The sequence below is a fragment of the Mchenga conophoros genome, linkage group LG3, assembly GCF_057382185.1.
Source record: "Mchenga conophoros isolate Kocher_MC1m ecotype Shallow Benthic linkage group LG3, M_conophoros_male_GT1.1, whole genome shotgun sequence".
Lineage (NCBI taxonomy): Eukaryota > Metazoa > Chordata > Actinopteri > Cichliformes > Cichlidae > Mchenga > Mchenga conophoros.
The window spans coordinates 64462507-64487780 of record NC_140528.1 but is presented as its reverse complement, the minus strand read 5'-3'; the positions used below and the strand labels follow the sequence as shown (position 1 = coordinate 64487780).

General features: G+C 42.7%; 1 protein-coding gene across 2 annotated transcripts; it reads right to left on the bottom strand.

Moving 5' to 3' along the window:
• Window positions 1–539: 539 nt before the first annotated feature.
• Window positions 540–25168, bottom strand: acin1b (apoptotic chromatin condensation inducer 1b). 2 transcript variants are annotated; one of them, XM_085266686.1, is made up of 18 exons: window positions 24993–25168; window positions 22312–22377; window positions 22121–22232; window positions 21642–21715; window positions 20865–21389; window positions 20091–20774; window positions 19854–19930; window positions 14239–14359; window positions 9408–9453; window positions 6732–6877; window positions 6105–6251; window positions 5821–6004; window positions 5549–5694; window positions 4722–4829; window positions 4296–4403; window positions 3589–3949; window positions 1993–2090; window positions 540–1900 (listed from the first exon to the last, which is right to left on the bottom strand). In XM_085266686.1, the coding sequence occupies exons 1-18, from the start codon at window positions 25125–25127 to the stop codon at window positions 1580–1582; spliced, it is 3459 nt and encodes a 1152-aa protein (XP_085122812.1). In that variant the 5' UTR covers window positions 25128–25168; the 3' UTR covers window positions 540–1579. The 2 variants fall into 2 exon arrangements, with proteins under 2 accessions (XP_085122812.1, XP_085122811.1); XM_085266685.1 differs by having other exon boundaries at window positions 20091–21389.
• Between the last annotated feature and the right edge of the window lie 106 nt (window positions 25169–25274).

The following is a 25274-nucleotide window of genomic DNA, read 5'->3' as shown; positions in this document are numbered from 1 at the left end:
AAACTCACTCCCTCTACAGGTGTTAACTTGTACAATTACAATGTCATCTGCAGTTAAGAGTCCACAGACACTCCTGCCTGACCTCTCAAAGCAAATATCACATCTGTATAGCTCCTTTTAAGTATGAAGCCACACTACTAATCACCGATCATCACCTCAGTCTTATTTAAACATGACCAAAAGGTTCAAGTAATGAAGGCACGGTTATATTCAAGAAAAAATCCCCATGAACCAAAACCCCTGGCTTCAGACTGCTCTTAATTCATTTTCTGCTCTTAGTTATGAACGTCAGCAAGAGGGGATCTTCCAAATATGGTCATCTCAGCACAGAAGCCCCACCCACCTGCTACTAATCATATCTTCTGTTTGCAAGAGGCAACCAATCATTAGAATAGAAGGGAGCTAAAGGAGCATGTTTAAGTCTGGGTGAACAGGGTGGTTCAGTATGAGAATAAATAAGGATTATTTTTAACTGTGAATCATCCAAAGCTACTCCAGACAAGAAATGCATGTAAACAAAAACATCCCAGCAGACAATGTGATAACCAATTAAAGTTTATTCATATTTTTTTTTAAATTCTCGGTACATTCAGCACTTGTAGGAGGAAAAAGCAACAAAATCAGTTTTAAACTAAAAAAAGAAAATTTTAAAATTCTAACCATTACTCTATTAGAAGATAAAGATTTTTTATTTTCATCTCCTCTTAAATATAAGATTGAAGGATCAGAGGAGGCGTTTTCAAATAGACATCAGTGCAGGGAAGGTCAGCTTCCCATAATCATCTGAGTATTTCATATCCTCTCCTTCTCATCCCACAAAAGGACAAAGTTAGGCATAATGCCACATCTCTCTAACACTACTGTCGCAGTGTCGAGACGTCACTCGCACAACAAGCCTTCAAAGGCTGAAGAAATAAACATGATTCCTCAAATTTCCAAGAAAACAAAATTAACTTATATCAACAAAGGTCGCCCATAAAGGTACATTAAAAAAAACAACAACAAAACAAAGATAAAGAAAAAATGTTTTGTGCTGAAGAGGAGAACATTAAAACTGATCCTAGAAAATATGTGAAGGTCAGGGATCTATTTTGGACTGGTTTTATTACAGGGCTGAGGAGGAAGGAACTGTGCACCCGCAGAACTAAAATAATGAGGCGGGCTCCCAAAACCTCAGTGGGACAAAAAAATGAAGAGGCGAGCCAGAAAACTACCGCCCTTCTTCTTTTCTTCAATCAAAGGGGAACCGACAGCACTGAAACAGAGACGAGGAGGAAACGCTACTCTCTACAGGAAGAAGGAGCCGGTGTTCTGCTGGAAGACGGAAAGAGAACGGAGGAGGAGGGGAGCGCGATGAACCGTCATGTTTCTGCAAAGGAATTTGTTAAAAAGATGGGGAGTGGGGTGGGTGGCAGAAGTGTGTGGAAGACAACGCTGGTGTCATAGTGGACGAATTCAAGCACAGTGGGGGCAGGTAGGGGAGGAGCAGACACCGAAACACCCCTGCCAGTGCCAGCCCGCTGCGTCCTCAGCTACACTGCTTCCCTCTCCAGCTTTTCCTGCGGCCTTCGTCCATCCCTCAGCGGCGCCTGTCCCTCGGGTTGCTCCGACTACGAGACCGCCGTCCACTAGCAGCGCCCGGCGAAGGTCGTCGGGGCCGGTGGCTGCCATCCCTCTTCTTGTCCCCCTCACGGTCCCGATCTCTGTCTCGGCCCCGCTCTCTGTCTCCGTCAGCGCCTCGCCCGGCTGCTCCGCCGCTCGTCGCCACGCTGCCATCCTTCTCCCGGCCCTTCAGCCTTTCCTTCTCCTCCTCGCGTTTCTTCTCCTCCTCTTGCAGTTCCTTATGCCTTCGCTCGCGCTCCTTTTGTCGCTCTGTGCGATCCAAAAGCCTCTGCGCCACCTGAGAGGGGGCACAAACACGGCGCACTGTTCAGGTGCAAGTACAACCACACCAGTCACTCGACACTAAATGTCAACATGTGAAGGACCAACCTGCTCCTCGGTGAGGGGAAGCCAGTATATACACGGAGCTGTTTTGGTCTTGAGGAACAAGTCGTCTAACAGTTTGGCTGGAGGTTCATCTGCCTTCTCTGTCAGTGAGGAAACAGAACCAGGCTGTTACACATGGAAACCTGAGCGCAAATATACATGTGATTAAAGTTGTGACTCACAGACCACACAGCAAACACTGCTGCACAGTTGGGGGATGTGGGGTTGCTTGTGTTTATCAACTTTGGGTATTGCATATGAGTAAAGGGCTCGCTGGGAAAGAAATCTTAGTTACTTTGCCAAATTGTGCACCTTTAGATTTTATTTAAAGCAGAATGGGAGGCAGAGCCTTCCGCTTTCAGGTCCCTCTTCTGTGGAACCAGCTCCCAGTTTGGATTCAGGAAACAGACACCATCTCTAATGTCAAGATCAAGCTTAAAACTTTCCTTTTTCATAAAGCAGCAAAGGCTCCTGGCAATTTCCCATGATGCATTGTGTTTCTTCTTCACTCTGTGTTTATACATCACTCTGCTTTTAATCAATAGTTATTGTTAATCTCTGGCTATCTTCCAGTGTGTCTTTTGTCCTGTCTTCTTCCTCTCACCTCAACCAATAGCGGGAGATGGCTAACTCTCCCTGAGCCTGAATCTGCCGGAGGTTTCTTCCTGTGAAAAGGGAGTTTTTCTTTCTACTGTTGCCAGATGTTTGCTCAAAGCTGGTCATCTGATTGTTGAGGTTTTCTCTGTATTATTACAATATAAAGCCCCGTAAGACATTCACACCAATGGCCTACTGGAGGTGGTGCTGTATAAATATAGTTGAACTCAACCCCCCTCCCATTCTGACCATTTTCACTTGTGATTTCATCACAAACCTTAAACTCACAAAGTGGAAACATCAATCTAATAAAACAGAGATTTGGATCCCTGTGAAAAAATTAAGCTTTCCCAACGCTGCCAAACTTGTGTCATCAATCCAGTCCAATTATTTTCTTCCCCACATTCAGAAGCCAATCAGCTTCTGCTCCCTGTTCTTTGAATCTCTTCCATCACTCCGCCTTTCACCTCCATCTCCACCTCATCCTGGCCACCACCAAAGTCCAATTCCTCCCACTGCTGGGACTCAGCTCAGCTGTGTAGCTTAATTTGAGTCTAATTGACAAATTATTTATCACAAGCTCTGAACTTCAGTAAATCATGTTCAGTTATCTCCACTGATCTCTCCTTACCGTAGCGTTTTTTTTGGTTTGTTTTTCCAAATGCAGGGTAGGACACAGATAAGTGGACCTGTGCAAATGGTTAGATATTTACAGGAGTGAGCCAAATGCAGCAGGAGTGCAGGGAGCAGTGTAGAGCTGCACAAAGAGATGGACACTGAAGCGTTAATGAGCCAATTTCTCAAAAGCCTCAGATTCTTTGAACCAGCTCCCAGATCACTCTGCTTCTTTTTAAATACATGAAGCTCATTTCATCCCCAAAAGTGACACAGTCGGGAAGCTTTCCATGTTGATTAATTAATCATTACTGTCTGTTTCAGTAAGGTGTACTTGGATTAAACTCCCCCCTCCCCCACTGTGATACTCTTAGTGAGTTGTCTTACCCTTCTTATCAGTCTTCCTCTCCTTGCTCTTGGCCCTCTCTCTCCTCTTCCTGTCTCTGTCTCTGGATCTAGATCGTCGTCCATCCTCTCCCGGCCGTGCAAATTCCCGCACTTTATCCCGGTCCCATTCCCGCTCGCCTCGCGCCCTCTCTCGGCGCTGCATCTCCCTTTCTCGCTCTGCCCACAGATCCCGTACACCTCTGTCTCGCTCGCGTTCACGCTCACGTTCCCTGTCTCTGTCCCTGTCTCGTTCTCTGTCTCGCTCAGGCATCAGAGGGGGCAGCCGGATCGGTGGGGCAGCGGGCGGGGGAACAGGCTCCTCCTCTTTGTCTGGCTTCAGGACACCTTTGTGAAAGTCCAGCTGTTTGAAAACATAAGCAGGCAGGTTAAAGAGTAGCTGTGGAGAGATTATTAAATGCACACAAAGGTGCATTTATAGGTTTATTTTTTAAAACACCTCAATATTAGACTGCAACCAGTGAGGTCAAGTTATTTCTACTCACTAGAAGTTAAAGAAGAGGTAATAGCGAAGCCCTATTTTTCCTCAGTACATTAAAAGTAGCAGAAAAATGATCCATTATAATAAAATGAGCTCAAACCATGTTAAGGCTGGACTGTCCTCGCCACCACCCAATGTGAAGTCTTCAAGTTTTGTGTGTGCTGAAAGCAGTGCATTTTTATTTGTGGCATTTCTGGCTTGTTATTACCTCAGCCTGCTCACAGAAGTCCACGTTGAGGACCTTGGGATTGCTCGTAGGCCACTTGACTCTGTGGAGGGCAGCTCTGGTAGCGACAGCCTCGTCTGTTGTAGCGTACTACGAGGGTAGGAGGAAAGGAAACAGAGAGAAAACAACCCAATCACATCTCAGCCAACACAAGCTGTGAAAACAGGCAACGGCACAAACAGATGGAAGCAGATGGATGAGAATGCAGAGGTCAAAAATATTATGCAAATGTTCCTTGTTGAATTTTCTAACATATATTTGCAAAAACAAATTATCGAGCCGTTTGACAGATGCTGATTAGGAAACAATATACTTTAGAAACTGAGCGCTGCATAATTCCACATGTAGCTTGTTAACCACATGCATCCACTGCTGATGCAGTGAAACGGTTCATTTGGCAATACGTACTGTGACATAGCAGTGAGACTTTATCTTGTCAATCCAAAAGCCCTCTTCCACTACGCTCCCTGTACGGTTCAGCAGCTCCTTCAGCTGGCCCAGGGTGAAAGGTCGCACCTGTTGGACCAAAAAAAAAAAAAAAAAAAGATTCAGACTTGAAGACATACTTTAATGATGGTCTGGTAAAGAAAGCCCTACCAATATATTATTTTTTTAATCGTTTTATGAAATGTAATCTGTATTTTCACCACTTTCAGCTGTATTACAGATTAAAGCTGCAGCATATTAAACAGGGGAATGCCCTAAGGTCACAGCTCAGACAATAACCCTTTTGAATTTAGGTAACGTTCTCCTCTAGTGCCACCATCAGGCCAAACAGCATATTTTTTCCCACTTGACGATCAAAGACGGCCATTTCTAGGTTTGACATCTGCTTACACCGTCAGCTCCTGTGTTTCTAAAGTGTAAGGCCACCTGAGATTACTGAGCCCTGGTGACCAACGTATAACCCACATATGACGCAAGCAACAAAAATCTCCAAATGGCAGTGATTAAATGTGTAACGTCTAGTCTTGTCACAGTCTGTTAAGTCATGCTCTGTGCCCCTGACTTAAGCTGATGCCTGACTACAACCTTAACACCTGGGTAAGCATTCCTGTCTGTAATTATGGGAAAGATGGTGATGATCATGTGATTACCACTGGCATACAATATATCCCATTCATGGAAAACTACAAAAGTTTAACTCTTGAACCTGGTATAAACACACACGATTAAGAGGGGAATTTTACAGATTGGGGAGGTGTGTGTGTGTGTGTGTGTGGTAACAAACCCACCAGGTTTGTCACATGGATGATGTTTGACACTTTTCCACGAGGTGGTGAGGGCTGCCTGGTTGTGCGGACGGGATCGTCGATCGTGACGGACACACCGGACTTCTGTTGACTTATGGAGCGACGCACCAGGCTGTCGCTGGGGGTAACTGTTGGAAAAAAAATGAGAAAGAGCCAGGAAGAGTGAGAGGGAATCACTGGAATGTTGCCACAGGCATGACGGAAAGCTGGAGGTAGCAATTAATTATAGCAATTAAGAATCCACAAACTTTCACCTTTCTTCGCTTCCCCGTCGAGGCTGACAGACGTCTGTGTTTCTGGGGCGTCCTCGGAAAGACTGCTCTTCCTGTTGTCTCTGGAAGTCCGACGTGGTTTCTCTGTCTCCATTTTCTCCACCTCCTCTTCTTCTTCTTCTTCTTCCTTTGTCTGTCCATTTTCCTGGCTGCTACCTGGGACAACCTGGAGAGGAAAAAAAGCCCAAAACAAAACAGGAACATGAAGAGAAGCATTGTAGTTTCCAAAGTATTTCACTCAACGCCACCTACAGGCGTTCCCTTACCTGTGTGACGGTGCGTCGGATCTTGAGGCCTTTGTCTGGGTCGCTTCTGCTGGCATCCGGGTTCTCCTCATCACCAGACAACTGCAGCTCCTCTGGGTGAAGATCCACGACTGCCTCCTGGTTCACTTTGATGTCGGGGATCAAAGACTGAAGCGTAGAGATGTGGACAGGAGAAAAGAGATAAAAGAGAAAAAGAATTATGTTAATGTGGGAACATCTGACAGCTTCTCACACATTCTATTCAAATTTCCAAATTTTCAATTTCCTTACACAATTGTTTGATAATATGACACACCTCACAGCAGCAGTCGAGTGTAAAATGTAGGTGAAGCTTCCACCAAATGAAAACAATAAGAACACCTCATGATAAATCACTCTTTCCAATTTAAAACGGAAAATCTTCCCGAAATAAGTCATCACAATGTCAGAAGTGCTGGGTGTGTCTTCACTTTGAACAAGAATGATCATGTAAGTTTTGATCCGGAGCCAGAAAAAAAAAAACGCTTCACTTCAATCAGAAACTTCTAAAAAAATAAAGTGTTCTTTCTTCTTACACCACCTTTTATAACCTTCACTTCTCTACTATCTGTTGGATGCCAGGTGCTCATCCCTGTGCTGTGTTGGTACCTTCAGGGAGTCCGTTGTAATGCTGATGGAGGGCTTCTTAGCAGTGACGGCCGTGCTGGAACCCCATCGCCTCTTTCTCCCCGCTGCGGTTCCCGTCTCAGTCTCTCCTGCTCCTCCGTCTGTGGTGGCGGGAGAAGTCTTACTGTCTGCAGGAGTTGGGGGAGAGAAAAAAAAAGTAATTTATCATCATGAAAGTGAGCGATTTGGCTTCTGGTGAAAAGGATTTCACTGACAAGTTACTGCAAGCTCACAGCCTGAAAGCAGCAATGATTGTCCAAATGCTTTTACCCAAATTGTTTTGGCAATGGTGGCAGTAAGTAATTTAGGACAAAATTCAGAAATGTAATTGAGAGATTAAACAATTTCCTTAACAATCTTCTAATACTGGACCATTTTTGTTTTGGCTTGCTTCCACAGAGAGTCTGCTAGAAAGCCTCTGCACACCTGCTTTCTCCTAACACAGAGCTAACAGGCAGCACTTTTTAAAGAGAGGAGACTAGGAATCCTGTAGTGGATAAAGGCAAAGTGCATTTCTGAGGAAACAAGCATGGACAGTATCCCTGCTGTAGCGTGTTGAAATTGGAGAGACCAGTGAGTAATTTTTTTTTAAACCCACTCTGAGTCAAACTAGCACACCATTTCATTTCTTTATCATTTCTTAATCACTGTGCTGCTACCAGAGCTATTAGGTGTGAACGGAAAACAAAGGATGTCATGTTGTTTTAATACCATCAACGCTACGATCCAACAGAGACTACATTCATTGGTGTACAGCACACACCGCAGAGGAGCAGCTGTCTCATCTCCAAGATATAACAGGGTTTCATCAGCTGTTCATTTCAAATATGGCAAAACCTTCAGTCACTGAGGTAAACGTAGACTTCTATGTTTTTCCTACTGACGTCAGTGCAGTTTTCCTCAATCTAAAGCTGTACTATTTAAAGTTTGTTCATGTAACAAGTGACGTGGAAACAGTTGACAACTAAATTTATTTTTGGTGTATGATCCAATCGCAATCAAGTGATCAAGTGTGGTGGGGTTTTTTTTGTGGTATGGACTAAATCTGGGATTTTGGCCCTTATTACAGGTTACTACATATAACCAATAGTGCAGGGAGATACTGTATAATAGTTTGGTGATAGCAGAACGCCATATGTGCCACGTTCCTTCTGTATTTCCTGGCAGGCTCTTTATCTGCTGACATCTGACAGATTTTTCACATGCACGTTTAAAAAAAAAAAAAAATCTGTCTTCTGATGGAAAGACTAAGTCTGCTTTTAGGTCCCATAATAAGCAGGCTATGACAGTAATATCCGACACAGTCTTAGTAATCAGCGCACACTCACATTCAGAACGACAGTCATGCTCAAAAAACGCGAGGAACTGCGTTTCCAAGTAGGGTTAGGTTGTTTTTTTAATGTCCACACCTGCATGATGAAGTAGCGGTGCTCACAATCACCAGGTTTAGCCGGAAGATTTAAAGATCCTTTAACGCAGGGGTGTCAAACTCAAATACACAGTGGGCCAAAACTCAAAACTGGAACAAAGTCGCGGGCTAACGTTAATATTTATTGAAATATATTTAATCCTCCAGATATAGGAATGAATCTTTTCTTATGGACTCAAACACGTTTTGCTGAAAAACTGAATATGGAACAAGCAAAGCTTAATACTAAACAATATATATATTAGCTGTATAATACCAGTAGGCCAGCTCTAATAGTAATTTGGTTTGGCTTCGCGGGCCAAATGTAATTAGGCTGCGGGCCAAATTTGGCCCGCGGGCCAGAGTTTGACACCTATGCTTTAACGGGTTTTTAAGACTCTCTTATCTTTCTGATTTAATTTTACACTACAAACTCTCCAGAGCCCTCAGGTCCTCTGCTAGGAGACAGTCCCTAAAATTAGAACCAAGACTCACGGAGAGGTATCTTTTAGTTATTATGCTCCGGGTTTATGGAACAGTCTACCTGAAGGCCTGAAGGCTGCCGAAACTGTTGAGATGTTTAATACAAAACTCCAGACCTTCCTTTTTTTAGCACGCCTGGTTAAGGTTTTTGTGTCAGTTTTATTTATTTTAATTTTTATTTATTTTGATTTTCATTTAATTATTTTTATTATACTTTATATTTACCCTTTACTTATTTTTTTCTTCTCTGTATGATAGGTGGGTGTCTAATGTGTAGACGTGGGTGTGTAGGAGGGGTGTTGAGAGAGTGCAGAGAAGGTGGTGTATGTGTGTATTTCAGTTTATTTTCTGCATCTTAATGCATAAAAATTCCTATAAAAATAAAGTTTTGATTGACTGAGGAGGCCAGGTGAGGGGAAGCCAATTGGAAGAAGTTCCCATCAGTTTGAATGTGGATAAACAGAAGTGCTATGTAGGATAAATCCATGGAGCTATGGTAGTCGAGTCCAAGAATAACCAGATAATGTGCTGAAATAAAAAAGGAAACTTGTGTACTGCAGTGTTTTTCCTGATTAGATGTTATTGCACAGAGTTTACTTTTGCCATCTTGCTCATGCAAGTACACCGCTTAAAAAAAAAAAGAAAAAAAAAAAGAGTGTCTAATCTTTCACTTTAAATCCTGCTGAATCTATCGTCATGTATCCTGTAACATGGGTAAGGTTTCTGGTCCAGGATTCCAGGAAAAACGATATAACTGGTATACTTACTGGTCAGGGATATCTTGCGAGCAGCAAAAGCCTTGGGGGTGGTGCTCTGGAAAGAGAGAGAGACAGAAAAAAAACATACAGAAACCCCAGGGGTGCGGGGTGAGATGAGAACCGGGAGTCCAGACCCAAACAGGCATCAACAGAGACGAGGTGAAACAGGAAAAGTGGAGGAGGGGTGGGGGGACGAGGGGGTTAAAGTAACAGAAGCCCGGAGGCTCTAATTGTATTACATTAAAAATAAAAAATCTCTGGTTTATACCAAGAGGCTCCAGACACATTTCTGCCATCCACCTCTGCTCAGAGCCGCTGAGATAAATCTTTATGCTTCTTCACTTCTACATGCGTTTGACAGCAATATGGACTTTAAGAGCAAAGCAACTACAGGATCAGTATTAGGACACAAGTAGGGCAGCAAGATGGTGTCTATCTGCAGACTAAAGTCACAAGTAAGTCTTAGTAAACTAAAACAATTCTTCAGACACCAAAAAAAATTGGTGCCAACATTACATACTGTGGCAAAGTTGTGAAGTTTCAGAGGCTTCCTAACTTTACACACACTACTGCTGATGTAACGAGAAAGAGCTCGCGTTACTTTAGCAGCGATAATAAGTGAATGTAGAAGTATGTAAAGTCATGTTTACTAGCTTTCTACATGCAAAATAATTATTATTACAATAAGAAACACCCTACAAATATGTTTCACAATGACTACAGCTGATAGGATTGCAAATGTTCCACACAAACCCAACTATGGTCCTGACAGAACGAACACATTCAAATCACTGTTTTCGATTTAAAAGAGTTTCGCCATGTTTCAGGTTTTGATCAGTAGATGGCAGGAAGTGCAGGACCTTTGCTTCCTAAATAAGCCGTATGAAGTGGCTAGTGGCTTCCTGACAGTTTCATTAATTCCATTTCGTGCTGAGGGAAACGTTACTGATCTGTGTTCTTCGACAGCACTATATTACTTAATTATCTCTAGATATTTTGCAGTGTGCAGGTAAACAAAATAAAACCCCAAATGCAAATACATAAAGGTATATTTTGTTTGCCCTCTTGTGGCTGCAAATTTGAATGGTTTGAACTTGTGTGGCTTTTTGTAACTATTATTCTGCGTTTACAGGGTGCTGATGCTGCTAATGCACTCGATAAGCATTAAGGTAATGGTGTGTAGCTGAGTCAAGTGGTGCAATTGAATGATGGTAAAATATTAGTGCTAATGAGCAGAGGTGGAAAATCAAGTGCTGAAGACGTACTAATCTGTAGCAGAACTATCAATACTGCAGTTGTAATTCACCTTAAAGAATGCATCATATTAACAAAAGGCTATTGCAGATCCACAGTCTGTGTTTAAATGTATACAGAGCACTCTCGGCTTGATGTAAACATATCAAATTGAACTGCAGTACACATGACAGTTCCAGAATTTTGGACTAAATTACAAGAGGAGGAAAAAAATATTTTATACACTAACTCCTGTCAAATATTTACACATTTTTAAATAGAGGTATAATGACAAGTCATTTCCTGGTACCATTTAACACCTGATTCCTTACTGGCCCAACCTCACGACAGTGTGCACTGTATCTAGGCAACAAGGATCCAATCAGAGAAGGCAGAGAAGTGAGGGCAGGGCTCGATTTGAGAGTGCAGATTAGCCACCAGGCAGGAACTGATCACCAGATTGGACTTTTTTTCTGGGGAGGACTTTTCTTGACTGACTGCTGGTCACACAGTCACGATTCAGTCTTTTTGAGGGGGGTGGCAGAGGTTTCAGAGCGTCTCTGTGGACTCTGACGGAGTCAGGGGAGGGATGTAGGTTTACTTTGTTAGAGTCCAGGATCTGTGACGTACATCTGATGAGTCTTTTGTTAACGCTTGAGGCTAGTGTCTTTCATTTCCATTGGTGCTTACATATTCTCCATTCCCCGTGGATACTTGGGAAAAAAATGGGATTTTCAACATGATAACCCCAGATTGTCTGTGATGCCTTCCAGCTCTTTTTTACCCATTAGGTTTCTGTAGGTTTCCAAGTATGCAGCGAGAGTCTTACGCTTGCTTTGAGTTCACCGCACAGAAGATCAGAATCAAGTCTCTTAACAGGAATAAAGATGGAAAAAAAATAATCCAGTCTTTGTTGAACTGCAATCCACGGCTGTAGTCAAAGACAGAGGGCTCATAGCAGTGCTAGCATGACTCCCCCCACACACTCGCATGAAACCATGCAAAAAAAATTTACCAGGGCCAAGCTGTGGGTGTAGCGAAGAGATGGATACATAAATAAATACGTAACAGCAACAACCGCAGGAGTCCATCTGCAAGGTCCACAGTAGAGAGAGAATATCACAATGTCACGGTGAGACATCCACTGAGTCACACTGGTGCTCACTGCAGGGAAAGAACGGGCAGCAGTTTGTGGAGCAGATCCACCCTTCCTGGCAAAGCGTAGATGATCAATACAACCACAGAAAAAGTGCATCACTGTGGTCAGATTACTTGTCCTTGGACAGATGTCTTTAAAAGTCTCTCTGTGTCTTTACTAAACTGGAACCATTCAGGAAAACTGTTGTGATCTTAGCTCAATATGAGTCCCATTTGAAAGGTGTGCCACACTGTCAAGGCAGATGATAGCTGCAGGCTTTACAAAACCAGAAATCCAGATGTGTCACATCCATAGATTTTTGTCTTATCCACAAAGTTGTCCAACAAAAACAAAAGAAAAAAAGCCCATGGGTTGTTGCTTACTAGCAGATTGTCTTAGTTGCTCCATTTGAAAGAGTCTTAAAACCCAAAACGGCGACAGCAGCATTAATTAGCAGTTACTGCAACAGTTCTCAGTCCAAAGTCATTACTCCACTCCACAAGTAGAGGGCAGCGTGGGAACAGAGGAAGCATCAAAAACCAAACTGGAGAACTGAAGTTTTGTCTGGATTTTGGAGGACAACACTTGCAGACTGTGTTTATCCTCAAAATGGCAGAAAGGGCTAGGGAGAGGGATACAGAGCATCAGACACCCTCCCCCTCCTTTAACCCTTCATTTATCACCACCACACAGTCCAGTCCAGAACAGAGAGCAGGCTTCCACGCCCTGTGGCTGCCGCTGCTGTCGGTGGTGCTCTGATGCAAGCTCCCATTACTGCTGGCTGACAGGAGGCCTTGCAGGCTGATGCTTTACTCAGTGCCATGGGGTTGCAGACTCTGGGCCTAACTCAGGTACCAGCGACGCACTTGGGCATAGCGGGACAGGACTTGTAGGAGAAGTAGGAGGAGGAGTGGAGGAGGTGTTGGTGGTGTTGTTGGTGGTAGTAGTAGTAGTACGCAGCAGGTACCAATAGGGGCAATGGAAGAGGCATGGGCACCTTCATAACAAAGCAATCAATGGGGTTTTAAACAGCAATCACACCATAAATATATATAGTGAGAGAGAAGTGTTCATTATGGGATACAAAGGCAAAAGATGAAAAGAGGTGGAGATAGACAGTGAGAGAGAGAGAGAGTGAATAAGACAAAAAGGGAGGCAGCTTGAAAGGAGCAAGAAAGAGGACAAAGGGAGATGAGAAACAGGGTGGAAGAAACAGCAGAAACAAGCCCTGATGTATCTCTACACACAATGTCAGGGTCCATTATTCATGCAAACCCAAAGGGGGAAAACAAAACCCACAAATACACACTCACATTGAAAAAGCGATAACAACTTCAAACTGCACAGAAGCTCACCAGAAAATCTAATTCGAGCACTTTAGATGGGCTGGAGTGTAATGCATGATTGTCCTTTCTAATGTTTCTGAGGGCGATGGATGAAAGCTTTATCCGACAAACGGGAGCTTTGTTAGCACTATCAACAATTCTCTGTGGTATAATTAGACTATAATGGTGGCAGTACTTGTAAAAATGTTGTCTGATGTGATGATGCCTCTTAAATACCCTGACACACCACGTGCAAGAACTTGTGCTGAGAAAGAAGTTATATATCAAATTTAATAGGAAACAAACTTAATGAGAATACTTAACAAAAAGTGACAATCGAGTAACTTTTAAAATAGTTTCTTACAAAAGGAAACAGACAAAGAAACAGCTGTGGACACGATGGACAAGTAGTCCATTCTATTGTGCTTTCTTGATGGATATATGCATTGTAGTTGAAGATGTCCACACGCAGCCTCATATTCATCTGATGGTGATCAAACCAGACCCAACCAGACACTTGTCACAACTGAGGGAGTAACTACAGCAATGTCAAGTGGGTCACTGTCAACTTGGTGTGTCAGGATCTTTAGATGTTTAAGGCCATTACCTCACCCCACCCACACACACACACACTAATGGATATATAAGCATGCACTCTCTGCAGCATGGATATCTATTTTAAACACAGTATAACCATCAATACTTTCATTCCAGCAGCTTTTGCCACTTAATGTACCTCTGCAGGGCCCACACAAACAATGGACATGTGTGAGAGATCATCTAAATGAATGAGCTTGTTATGAAATATTAGTTGAATTAAAAGCAGATGGAAGGGATGAGGTGATTCCTATTTAACCCTGGACCCAATTCCAACTCAACCCCAGGTCATTCACACTAAGCATTTGTGCAAAAAATTGAGTGATTTGTCTATTACGATGCTTTAACTGATGAACACACTGTAAAGTCAGATTTAATCAAAGGCGAAAAATACATTAACGCCTGCAAAGAAACTGGGGTGTGTTGGTTTTGAGTAACCCATCCTTAAATTACACTGATAATTAAACATGCTTGTATATGAGTGAGGATGCAGGTTAGTGGGAGACAGGAAAAGACCCAGGCTCCTACACCCTCCCAGTGACCTTACCTCCTCATGGCGGCCCTCACTGTTCTCAGGCTCAGCCCCGGAGGCTGGCTGCTGGTCCATGGAGCTCTCCGAATCTGGTTCCACCTCCGTCACGGCGGCTGCACTGGGCTCCGACACCTCCCTGCAGGAGGAAAACAGTGGAAGAAAGGATAAGAGTGAAGGTTATTTCCATGAAAAAAACCCTCACATTGACCATAACTACACAATCAATTATAATAAACACATAGGCAACTTACAGTCCAAGCCGTAAACATTTAGCCAGTGACAGTTTTTTTTAAAATTTTGTTTCTGTAAACCACCCCAGTGGATATGAAATGCATACTTTTAGCTTTCATGAAGGGGGTTTTACAAGGTTAACATATTAACCGTTTAGGGATTACAGAGTCTTTAAAACATTTAATGTCTGACATTTATGTTGTCACATCCAGCTTTGCATAGACGTCTAGAAAGTCTCAGATTTGCAACATGCGTGAAAACAGCTGGTGAATCTCCTGGGATCGAGGAGGGGTTCACACACATACACGGTGAAACCGAGAGCAGAGAGAAACTACTGTGACCATAAATTACAGTTAAAAAAAAAGAAATTCCCAGTATTATTTTTATTTGATTGCTGGGGAAGGATGTCCCACATGGCCACATTTTAACAAGCATAGAAAGTAACCAGTGCTGAGGCTCCAATCAAAGACAACTGAGACAGAAATGAGTCCGGCAGCTATTAATGTCTAAGCTGTTGAGGCCTGGGCAGTGTTAGGGTTTGTATAATAGGAGAAAAAACAATGTGTAGGAAAAGAGAGGAAGGGTGGTGAAGGCCAGTGATCTGGGTCACTCCTGCTATAAATAACTCACCAGCTAACTGACACCCAGGGTCACAAACCTTTCTCAGACTAACTCATACTCAGACATAACCTCACAGAAGACTGTGTGTGGTCTTCATCTTATCCATTTGGATCATTGTGGGGGTAAAGAAAAGTATAACAACACCTCTGATTCAACCAATAAAAGCCATGAACTGCGGTTAATGGAGTCGGACCTCACACAGTCAAATGCTTCCCCTCATGTTGTGATATTTTATTACTCATATCTCAGATGAAGATAAAAACAGGAGATGGCATCATTATATTTTTAGCTACCCCCTCAACTCCCCCAACCAGCATTATCAGAAGCCGCCTCCGCTGCCTCCATGTGATGCCACGGGCAGCGAGGCAGCACCCTGTAGGTGGGAGAATCACATCCTGTAGCATCCTTCACTCTAATCACCGTGCTCATCACCCACTGCTGTTCGCATGCTTATTTGCATTATATGTAACAGGACACACTGAAAAATGCTTCTCAATACTAAAAAACCTGAAGGCAACAAAAAGCCTGTTCAAGATGCAAAAATCTCCAACACGTTTAGGCACTAGTTCAATGCCATTTATTCAACAGCCTGTGCAGAAAAACAGCAGTGATAGCTATAACCTCCAGAAAGAAACAAACAAATATGAGCAGTGCATGTGATGTGTGTTACATGTTTTTAATTCACTAATTATTGAGGAAAAGAATAAAAGTTGCCTATTAAATCTTTAAGAATAAAGTAATGTGTGTCTATTCCAAAAATACTTATTCGATCATTATAAAAGGCTACAGGATGAAACTCCTTCATTTTTGTTTGTTATCCACACAAGTGACTCATTGATTAGTTTGTTAATGCCAAAAATATGAATCATGGTTATAGGATTGTGGGTCAGTATTAAAACAACTTATTTAACAAAAAAAACAAAACAATTAACTTAATTAGCATTTATTACTAGGCAAAAAAGACTTTAATGGGTTCAGCTTTAAATCTAATTTACACGAGATAAAATGAAAAATAAAAACTGGCGTATTTTTGACTCTAAAGCCCATCTCACAAGGGCAACGATCACGTGAAGATGGAGGTGGTAGAAAACACAGGGTCATCTCCTTCAGGTTCACCTACACAAATCTCTTTGTGACTTCTACTTCATCTACACAGATCTGGCCGACCAAAGTCTTTCTGATATCTTAACCTGCACTAAACTAAACAGCAAGCGAGTCTGAAGGACAGTGTTTGAAGAACAGGGTCATATTGGGTATATAACGCATGAAGGAAAAGCTTTTTTCAATCATTTTGTTTTCAATATATTTGGAAGGTTTTACACCCATAGTCACTTTGGGTGAGTCACTTTTACCAAAAGGCATCAAAGAACCCCTTCAGCGAGGTGTTAGCTGTGGGTCTACACATTCAAATCCATGTCTTTTAAAGTGACAACAATCTCGCTATAATCCAACAATACTTACTCAAACATTCTCACAAGTCTTGGTTAAAGACAGACAAATCTTAGCTTTGCACATTCTCCATGACATGTAAGACAACCAGTGTTAAGTTTTACTGCATCTTTTAGAGGAAGGGCTGTAATGTTAGTCTCAGTACTGAAATCTACCCAGGGCAACAGCAGAACCGGTTTCACCTCTTCTTCTTGAGATTAGTCACCAGCAGGACAGTCATGAAGACGACAGCATTCCCTTTCCTCCACACAACACACAGACTACACATTTGCTCTAGGTGTTGGTTTCATTGTCTACGGGTGTGTGGGCAAGGCCAGAGGAACACCTGCATCGGCTATAAAGGGAAGACAGATGTCAGCTAGAAATACAACCCCCGCTTAAGATCTTAAGACGAATGACCACAGAGAGAAAGAATGAGCAGCTTTTTCTTCTCAAGTAACACATTTAAAGCTCCCTCTCTCGCTACTCAATAATCTTGCAATAATGTCACCAGTCAGGAATGAGGAAGCCCGTTAAAAGGTGAGGAACAAGATCTGTAAAATGTTGAAGCATAACGTTTTTTCATATTAACGTTAAATGGATTTTTAAAAAAGCAAGCGGCTCAGGGCCAATTTAACAAAACATGGTTTCCAATCAAACTGGACATACAGTCAGATCCCAGGGGAGGAGAGCGAGAGTGCTGGTACCAGCTGGGACAATTTTATCACACCATAAGGGACCATTCACACTGACTCTACAGCTAACAGATGTCTGCTTTAATGATCTCCCTTGACAACAGTGAGATCATTAACAGCTACAGCAACACAAAGCCAAAAATGCAAATATTGTTCACTGTCATTTAAGCATCAAAATGCATGCGGAGATTAAACATAAGTGTGCTTTTAAAGAGATATTCTAAAACAAGAGGGGGGTGAAAGTCCTTTATCTTGGCTGCAAGCATGCCAGGAAAAATACGAGGTCAGAAGGAAAGATGGAAGAGGAGAAATCAATGTCCACATACTTCTCATCACATCCTGAAATCTGAGGACATTATTTATTCATCAATAGCTCCTTTAGTGCAAATTTAATTCAAGGATTGTTCAAAGAAAGGAGACCCCCACTTTCCCGCTCTGAAAAAAAAAGTCTTCCCTTGCTCCTTCACCCAACAAAAGGCTTTCACCGCCGTCCCCACCCCCGGTCCTCTTCACATGGGCGAACACGCTCATAACCAGGCCAATGTGGACACATGATATGATATTCATCAGCCGAGCAGGAGCTGCTAGCTTTTCGGCGCAAAACGACACGCCGAACCCGGATAACGTATCCCGGCAGATTTCTATTTAAGTGGTGTGAAAGTACAAACGGCAACCTGAAGCCTTGAATCGCCCTCTGGCTCCCTCTTACCCGTTTTTGTTGCCTTCGGACAGCATTATGGCCGGCCTTGAAAGGAAACCCCCGGGGATAAAAGATGACACCGTGCCGCTGGATGTTATTTCGGTCAGGCGCTGCTTGAAACCGGCAACGCGAAATTTAAAAAATATCCTGCTCGTATGTTTCAATTACTGATTAGCCATACACTGCGTCGGTATCAGGGATGCACTGCATGCATGACGGCCATGTTGGCTAGCGCGAAAGAGCAACGGCTACCTTCCGGTCTGAGATTTCCAAAATAAAAGCCCAATTTAACGCCCAACCTTGGCGCATATCGAAAGAAAAAGTATTTAAACTTTAACGCAGCACCAGAAAAGAAAACTACATAATATGTGCTACAAGAAGGAAACCATTAAGATATGTTTAGGTTTAAATGAATAACTTTTTAGATATGTGCCATTAGATGCCCATTAATTACATATAACACTCTTTATGTCACCAAGCAGGCTTAAAAATAATCTTTATCAATTAAACTACTAGTTTACTGGGATAAAACTCAAGTTGATTGCCATTACAAACATGCACACCAATTTATCTACCATCACACATGATTCTGAATTCTTTATGCATGAATAACTACTACAGCAATATAGTGTTTATATAGCAATAATTGCTTGACAATTACACAATAAACACTGTGTTTTAACCCTGGGTGTGACCAGAAGTGGCTTTCGGTAGCATGTTATACAGCCTTGTTATAGATATAGTAAAGCAAAATAAGCTGAAAGGCCTATTCCTCTTCAGTTTCCACTTTCATGTATAGGCCATCATAAACCTTGCTGACAGTAACATAATAGTATTGTGTGTATATATATATAATATGGCCCATCGTCTGTGCAGAAACATTGCACACAGCAACTGCATCGCTCCGGTGAGCCGAGATAAAGACACACAAAAAAAATGACATTATATTTTTCGGTTTGTGTTCTTCAGCCATTGTAATTATGAATAGTTTTTATACATTTTCAATAGCCCAAAAGCACAGTGGCTATCACGTGCTGCAAGTATAGCACCTCACGTCAACTATCAGAAAATCAAACACACAAACACAAACAGGACATACTTTATCGTAGCCTCATATGACAACCAGAGTTGTGATTACAGGGTTGACCAGGTGCAAAAGATTTTCTGATTTTAACATGAGCAGCAGCTGTTGCAAGTTTGTGAAATACTGCACTAGGTGTTCGATGTGTGTATTTTTCTGTAGCGACCCAAACAACCCAAGCAGCTCAAAACTATCAGAGCAAGGGTTTTAATGAAGAGCTTTTAACTGTATTTTAATGGTTGTAAGAAGAACTTCTAATTGGTCAGGGTGCCTCACAACTGCTGCATATACCATCACAGGCCTGAGCACATGGCCAATAAGCTTGTCCAACATTGGCTATGCTGAACCCTGCCTGACCATATAACTATGAAATAGAATCACGATCTACGATACCCAAAACATCCTGTGATTTAAGTGAGGAAGACACAGTTATGAGGAGAGGAAACATGAAAGAAACAAGAACAAGAAGATGAAAATTGACCTGGACATCAGCAGCCAGTGAGCATCTCTTTGTAAATCCATCACCAGAATTAGTTACCAAACTCTGTGAGGTTATTCCTGAAAAGCGATTTATAAATCACTTTCAGAAATCTGGAATACAGGAATCAAAAAAATGGAACCACAAATTAAGTCCCGGTGTTTGTCTATTGTATGACAGGTTATTAAGCAAATTTTATGTTTGTATGGCATATTTAGCAATGCTTAATACAACTGATATAAAGAGGTGAGACAAGTGTTAACCGCCTTGTCTTGTAAACCATTTAACTGGTGAACTGAAAAGTTAAGCTATGTTGAAGAACGTAAAGCACTCATTTTAAGAGTGAGGGTTAGGATTGCTGTTCAGGTTTCATATATTTTAATAAAGGTTGCTTACCTTTTGGAAAGGTGTGGTGTCTCTGCCCCTTTACTCGGGTCAGCTTTTTTCTCACCATCTGCTTCTTGGTCCACCTTCTGTGAGATGATTCAAAATAAAAACAATAAAAAGCTATATAGAGAAAAGAGATTCAGCTTCAAAATGCTCTTCACTCTGAAGGTTAAATTTCTTCTAGTGCTACAGATAGTGCACGGTTTCTAACTATTCCCTGATATCCACAACAGTTTATTTACTAACCTTCAGCTTCCTGGCAGGTGGTGTTTTATCCTGAGAGGAGGACGATTGTGATGATCGTGACGACGAGTCTGATTTGGAGTCAGAATCTGATGAAGAACCTGAATCTTGGACCTCAGTCACCAGCTTCTTGTCTTCATCTGCCGTCTTCTGTTTCTTTTCCTGCTCCTCCTTTAGCCGTTTCTCCTCTCTTCTCTTCTCCTCCTCCTGTTGTTGTTTCTTCTCTTTTTCTCGTTCCTTCTCACGCTGTTTCCTCCCCTCCTCCATTCGTTTCCTCTCCTGTTCCTTCTCTTCTTCTAAGCGTTTCTTTTCTCTTTCCTGTTCTTCTTCCTTCCTTCTTTCTCTCTTCTGCTCCTGCTGTCTCTCCTTGTCCTCCCTCTCCTTCAGCTGCCTCTCTTCCTCCATCTTCCTGTCCTCTTGTTGCATCTTTGTCTCCCGTCCTGGCTGTGGGGATTCACTGGAAGACTCAGCAGTGGAGTGTGCAGTCTCTCCTGACACACCAGCCCCCTCTGACTCCATCTTGTGTACAAGCAGAGAAAGGGGCCCTGTCCCACGTTTCACGCGTGGTTCGGGACTGCTGGAACGAGAACTTGAGTCAGAATCTTGCCTCTGCACCTTGGAAGGTGGGAATGACACCACCCTTTGGCTGCGTCCAGCTTCTTCACGGTCATCTGGGTCTGGCGGGCTCTGCTTGGGAGTGTCAGGAAGGGGGAACAGATTAGGGGGTGGAGAGGGAGGAGGTGTGGGGTGGCGCAGTTGCATGGGGGTGTGGTGTACCTGTGGAGGTGGGATGTGCTGCGGAGGTTGAAGTTTGCGTTTGGATCTTCCAGCTGATGATGGGACGCTGGGTGGCATCTGCTGCGATGGGGCAGGTCCCCTGCTTCCCTTTCGGACCCCACCGGGACCAGGCCCCCAGTCCTCATCATCATCACTCTCATCATCACCATCATCACCTTCATCACTATCCTCATGGACATGGCTTGATGCTGAACCCCCAGCAGATCGGCTCAGGTGGAGCACAGAACGAGCCGATCCTGGTTCACTCGGTGCGGTGCCTTCCTTCTCCTGAGCTGGGGGTACTGCTGGGGGACAGTCGGGCTGTCCCAGAACGCGCACTGACAGGGAGGCGACTGCACGGGGAGGAGAGGGTGCTGGTGGCTCCTTGTGTCCTTGGTGAAAGGTGGCTCGCTGCATCCTAGCTCCTGGAGCGTCATGGGCCTCCTGGTGATGAAGGGTGGTGCCATGACCTGTCACTGAGTCTCCTGCCCCTCTCTCCTCAGGCCTGGCCAGAACCTGACGTGGCTGCGCACAGATAACTGAGTCAGTGGGAGACGAAACATGATGACTTAATTCTGCTGATGTATTTTTAAAAAAAATGAGTTTAATCAGATTAAATCTGTAATCATTAGAAAAAAATAGTTTATATCATGCAAAAAGCACCATGCTATTATTTTTGTTTTGGTACACAGAATGTTGACAAATGCGGAAAATCTGATTCTTCTGTACCTTTCTGCTCCACAGGATAAAAGCTTTGTTTTCCTCGAGGGTACTGACCTTGTCAGAGGCATAGGAGGAGCTGTCATTGTCCTCCGAGTGTTCTTCATCCTCCTCAGGTACAGCTAGGCTCTCTGAGAGACAGAAGCACGAGGCAGAGGTTAAAAGTCGACCCCGGTCTGAGAATTATACTCCCAGGACATGCCTACTGGATCTCACACAAGCAAAACTTTTCTAACAATAACTTGTAATGATTTCTTTTCCTCACACCGAAAAAGAGAAATAAAAACTTGAATCGTTTTTTAGAGAAATTCTGTCTTAATGGCTGTGAAATCAGAGATTAGAGTGTAGTTTTTCCCATAGTGTGAAATGCTCATTTGACAAGCCACTGTAGGTTTTACACATTTATTTAAATGTTATTTTTAATTTTTAAGCACATAAAGTTAGGTAAGCAAAGACGTTTGACCACCAGGGAGTTTTTGCGAGTCGTCTGAGCCAAAGGACGGGCCAAGTGTGTGTTTGTGGTCTGAATCTTTTACCATCAGCGTCTTGCCCCTGCTGGGCCTCTCTCTCCAGTCTCTGGCAAAGGAGCTCTTGCTGCTTGGCCAGGTACTGCTTTATGAAGCTGTTTTGGCACATCTCCTCTCCTATCTGTAACACAGCGTTTTTAAAACAATGTGACATTGTGTCAAAACATCACCAGACTACTGCAGATTTTAAAATCTCCTACCTGAGAGTTGGGCTGCAGCCCACTGTGAGAGGACGATGTCTTCTGTAGGTTCTCCAGCATCAGAGCCTGATGGTAAGGAGGAGGGGAGGGGAATTCATTTAAATGTTAACGTAATGCCAGAATGAATATTAAAGAAAACTGTAAACCAGATACTAGAATTCTGAGTCCTCTAATTATAACGCTTGTTATACCTGTTGACTTTTTGTATATTTAAATATTGCATATAGGTTTGCATTTTGTGCACAACATTAAAAAGGCAGACCTAAACCCAATAATAATACTAAATGTGCCTACAATGTAAGATACTTAATAAAAAAGGGCACTTTAAGAATTGTAAAAAGAATTAACATAAATGCATGTATATTAACTTAATAGTCTATTAATCACATGCAATAAATTTATGACTAAAAAGCATCGTCACTCCTGAGCCACTTTATTAGGTACACCTGTTTAATTACTCATTGTCACAAACATCTAATCAGCCAATCACAACTCAGAGCATTTAGGCTTGCAGATATGATAAAGACAACTTGCTGAAGTTTAAACTGAACATCAAATGGGAAAGAATGGCAATTTAAGCGATTTTGAACGTAGCATGGTTGTTCAAGCCAGATTTTCCCACACAATCATCTCTAAGGTTTACAGAGAACGGTGTGGAAAAGGCAAAATATCCCGTAAGCAGCAGCAATGCCTCGACAGCAGAGGTCAGAACGGTGCTTCAAGCTGACAGGAAGCCAATGATTCCCTCAAATAACCACTTGTTACAATTGAGGTATGTAGAAGAGCATCTTAAATGCACAATATATCTAACTTTGAAGCAGATGGACTACAGCAACAGAAGACCACACCAGGTGTCACTCCTGTTAGCTAAGAACAGGAAACTGAGGCTACAATTCACATGTCTTACACAATAGATGACCAGAAAAATGTTTCCTGGTCTTATTGGACTTGCTTTCTGTTCCATTATATGCAAGGTAGGGTCAGAATTTGCTGTAAACAACATGAAAGCATGGATCCATCCTGGCTTGTAACAATGTTTTCGACTGGTGGTGGAGGTGTAATGGTGTGCAGGATATTTTGTGACACACTTTGGGCTTTTTATTACCAGCTGACCATTGTTTAAACACTATAGCCTACCTGAATATTTTCACTGCTCGTGTCCATCCCTTTATGACCGCTGTTTAGCCATTGTGTGATGGCTGCTTCCACAGGGATAACACACCGTGTCCAAAAGGTCAAATCATCTCAATCCGGTTTCTTGAAAATGACACTGAGTGTACTGTACTTAAAATGACCTACACTCTCACCACATCTCAATCCAATAGAATAACTCTGGGATTTTGTGAAATGGGAGATTGCCATTATGGATGTGCAGCAGACAAATATGCAGCAACTGTGTGAACTTATCTTGTCAATATAGACCAAAATCCCAGAGTAATGTTTCCAGCACCTTGTTGAATCTTTGGCAAGAAGAATCAAGAAATTCAAAAATGAAGCCCAACCCAGTACTAGCGCTGTCTAACTAATGAAGCATGCATGAGTCTCTCTTTATACATTCTCTATTGCCTAAATCCTAAAAGATCCAAGATGTTTGTTCGAAGTAAAGAGAAGACACTTTCCATCAGTGCTTTTTCTGTGCAAAGATAAACTCTGAATCCTGACTGAAGCGCTTCATATAAACACATTCATTCACCCTGTTGAAACCCCATCTGGCGTGTGGGGCTCAACAGGGTGCTAGTAAGGTGTACCTGATAAAGTAGTTAGTGAGTGTGTATTAAATTCTTTGACAAGAAAGGCACATAAAAAAAACTTTAGGCATCCTACACATCATTGTTTTGAATAATAATTTGAATATAGGTAAATCACAATAAAATTATTCTCCATCAACAAAGCCTTAAAGAGACTTTAAGAGCAACTCTATTGCTTTAATCTTATCAGCACCGTATTTTTTACTGTATGCATGCTGATATCAGTTTATTTTAATACTGTGCCGTTAACGCACGGTTTGAGTCAGATATGGGGAGTTTATATCGCAATCAAGAGGTGTTGCTTCACTATAATCTTATGATTAAAATAAATACATAAAGCAACGTATTATTTAAAAAAAAGACCAATCAATTGGTAACATATTTTTTAAATGTGACTTTAGCGAAGGAGATGATCCCGGTTTTTAACGGTGAAAACGGCGTTTACAAAAATATAAGTTGAAGAAAATTTGAATGAAATAGCTGTTGGTTATGCGCGGAATGTGTTTACATCACGAGGCGCGCCCCCCGTAACCCTAATACACACGCGCACGCACACGCAAGCACGGTGCGCGCGCGGGCACTGTCATGTACACTATGTGCGGCTGTTGGCTTGCTTACTCTCAGCTTAGGCCTGGACTTGACAGGTGCACAGTTCAACTGTGTGCAACACGGTGCTCTGCGAGTAGTTACGAATTAAGTCCGAACTCGGTAGCCGGGCCGTCGGGTTAAACTGTCAGTTACAACCAGTCGAAGAGGAAAACTGTTGTTTATGAGTAATAACGCGTGCACGGCGATTTATGTATTCCCGCTTCACAGCCCACACACATACACACATCGTTACGGCCTCTACTGTTAACCCCCCCACTGTCTCTCGCCTCCTGCTGAACTTGGCCAGACTCGGCACAGACGTCCGTAACGTGAGAGAAAACTTACCCCTTTGAGTCGCTTGATAAGTGTGTTCTTTTGTCCGCTTTTTGGGAGGTTTCTTTGCTCCAGAGCCGCTTTCAAATCGGCAACTCGGAGCGACTGAAGAGGTTTTCCATCAAGCGTAATATCTTCGTCCGCCATTTTGCTCCCTCCGCTTGTCTAAACTCCGTCGCTACGGCTGCCGCTCGGCGTCACAGCTCGGGAGTTTCCGGAAGCGCTCGGCTTGTCCGAACGATCCTCTTACCAAAATGTTTTTTTTGTATAAACACGACTAATATAGTAATATAA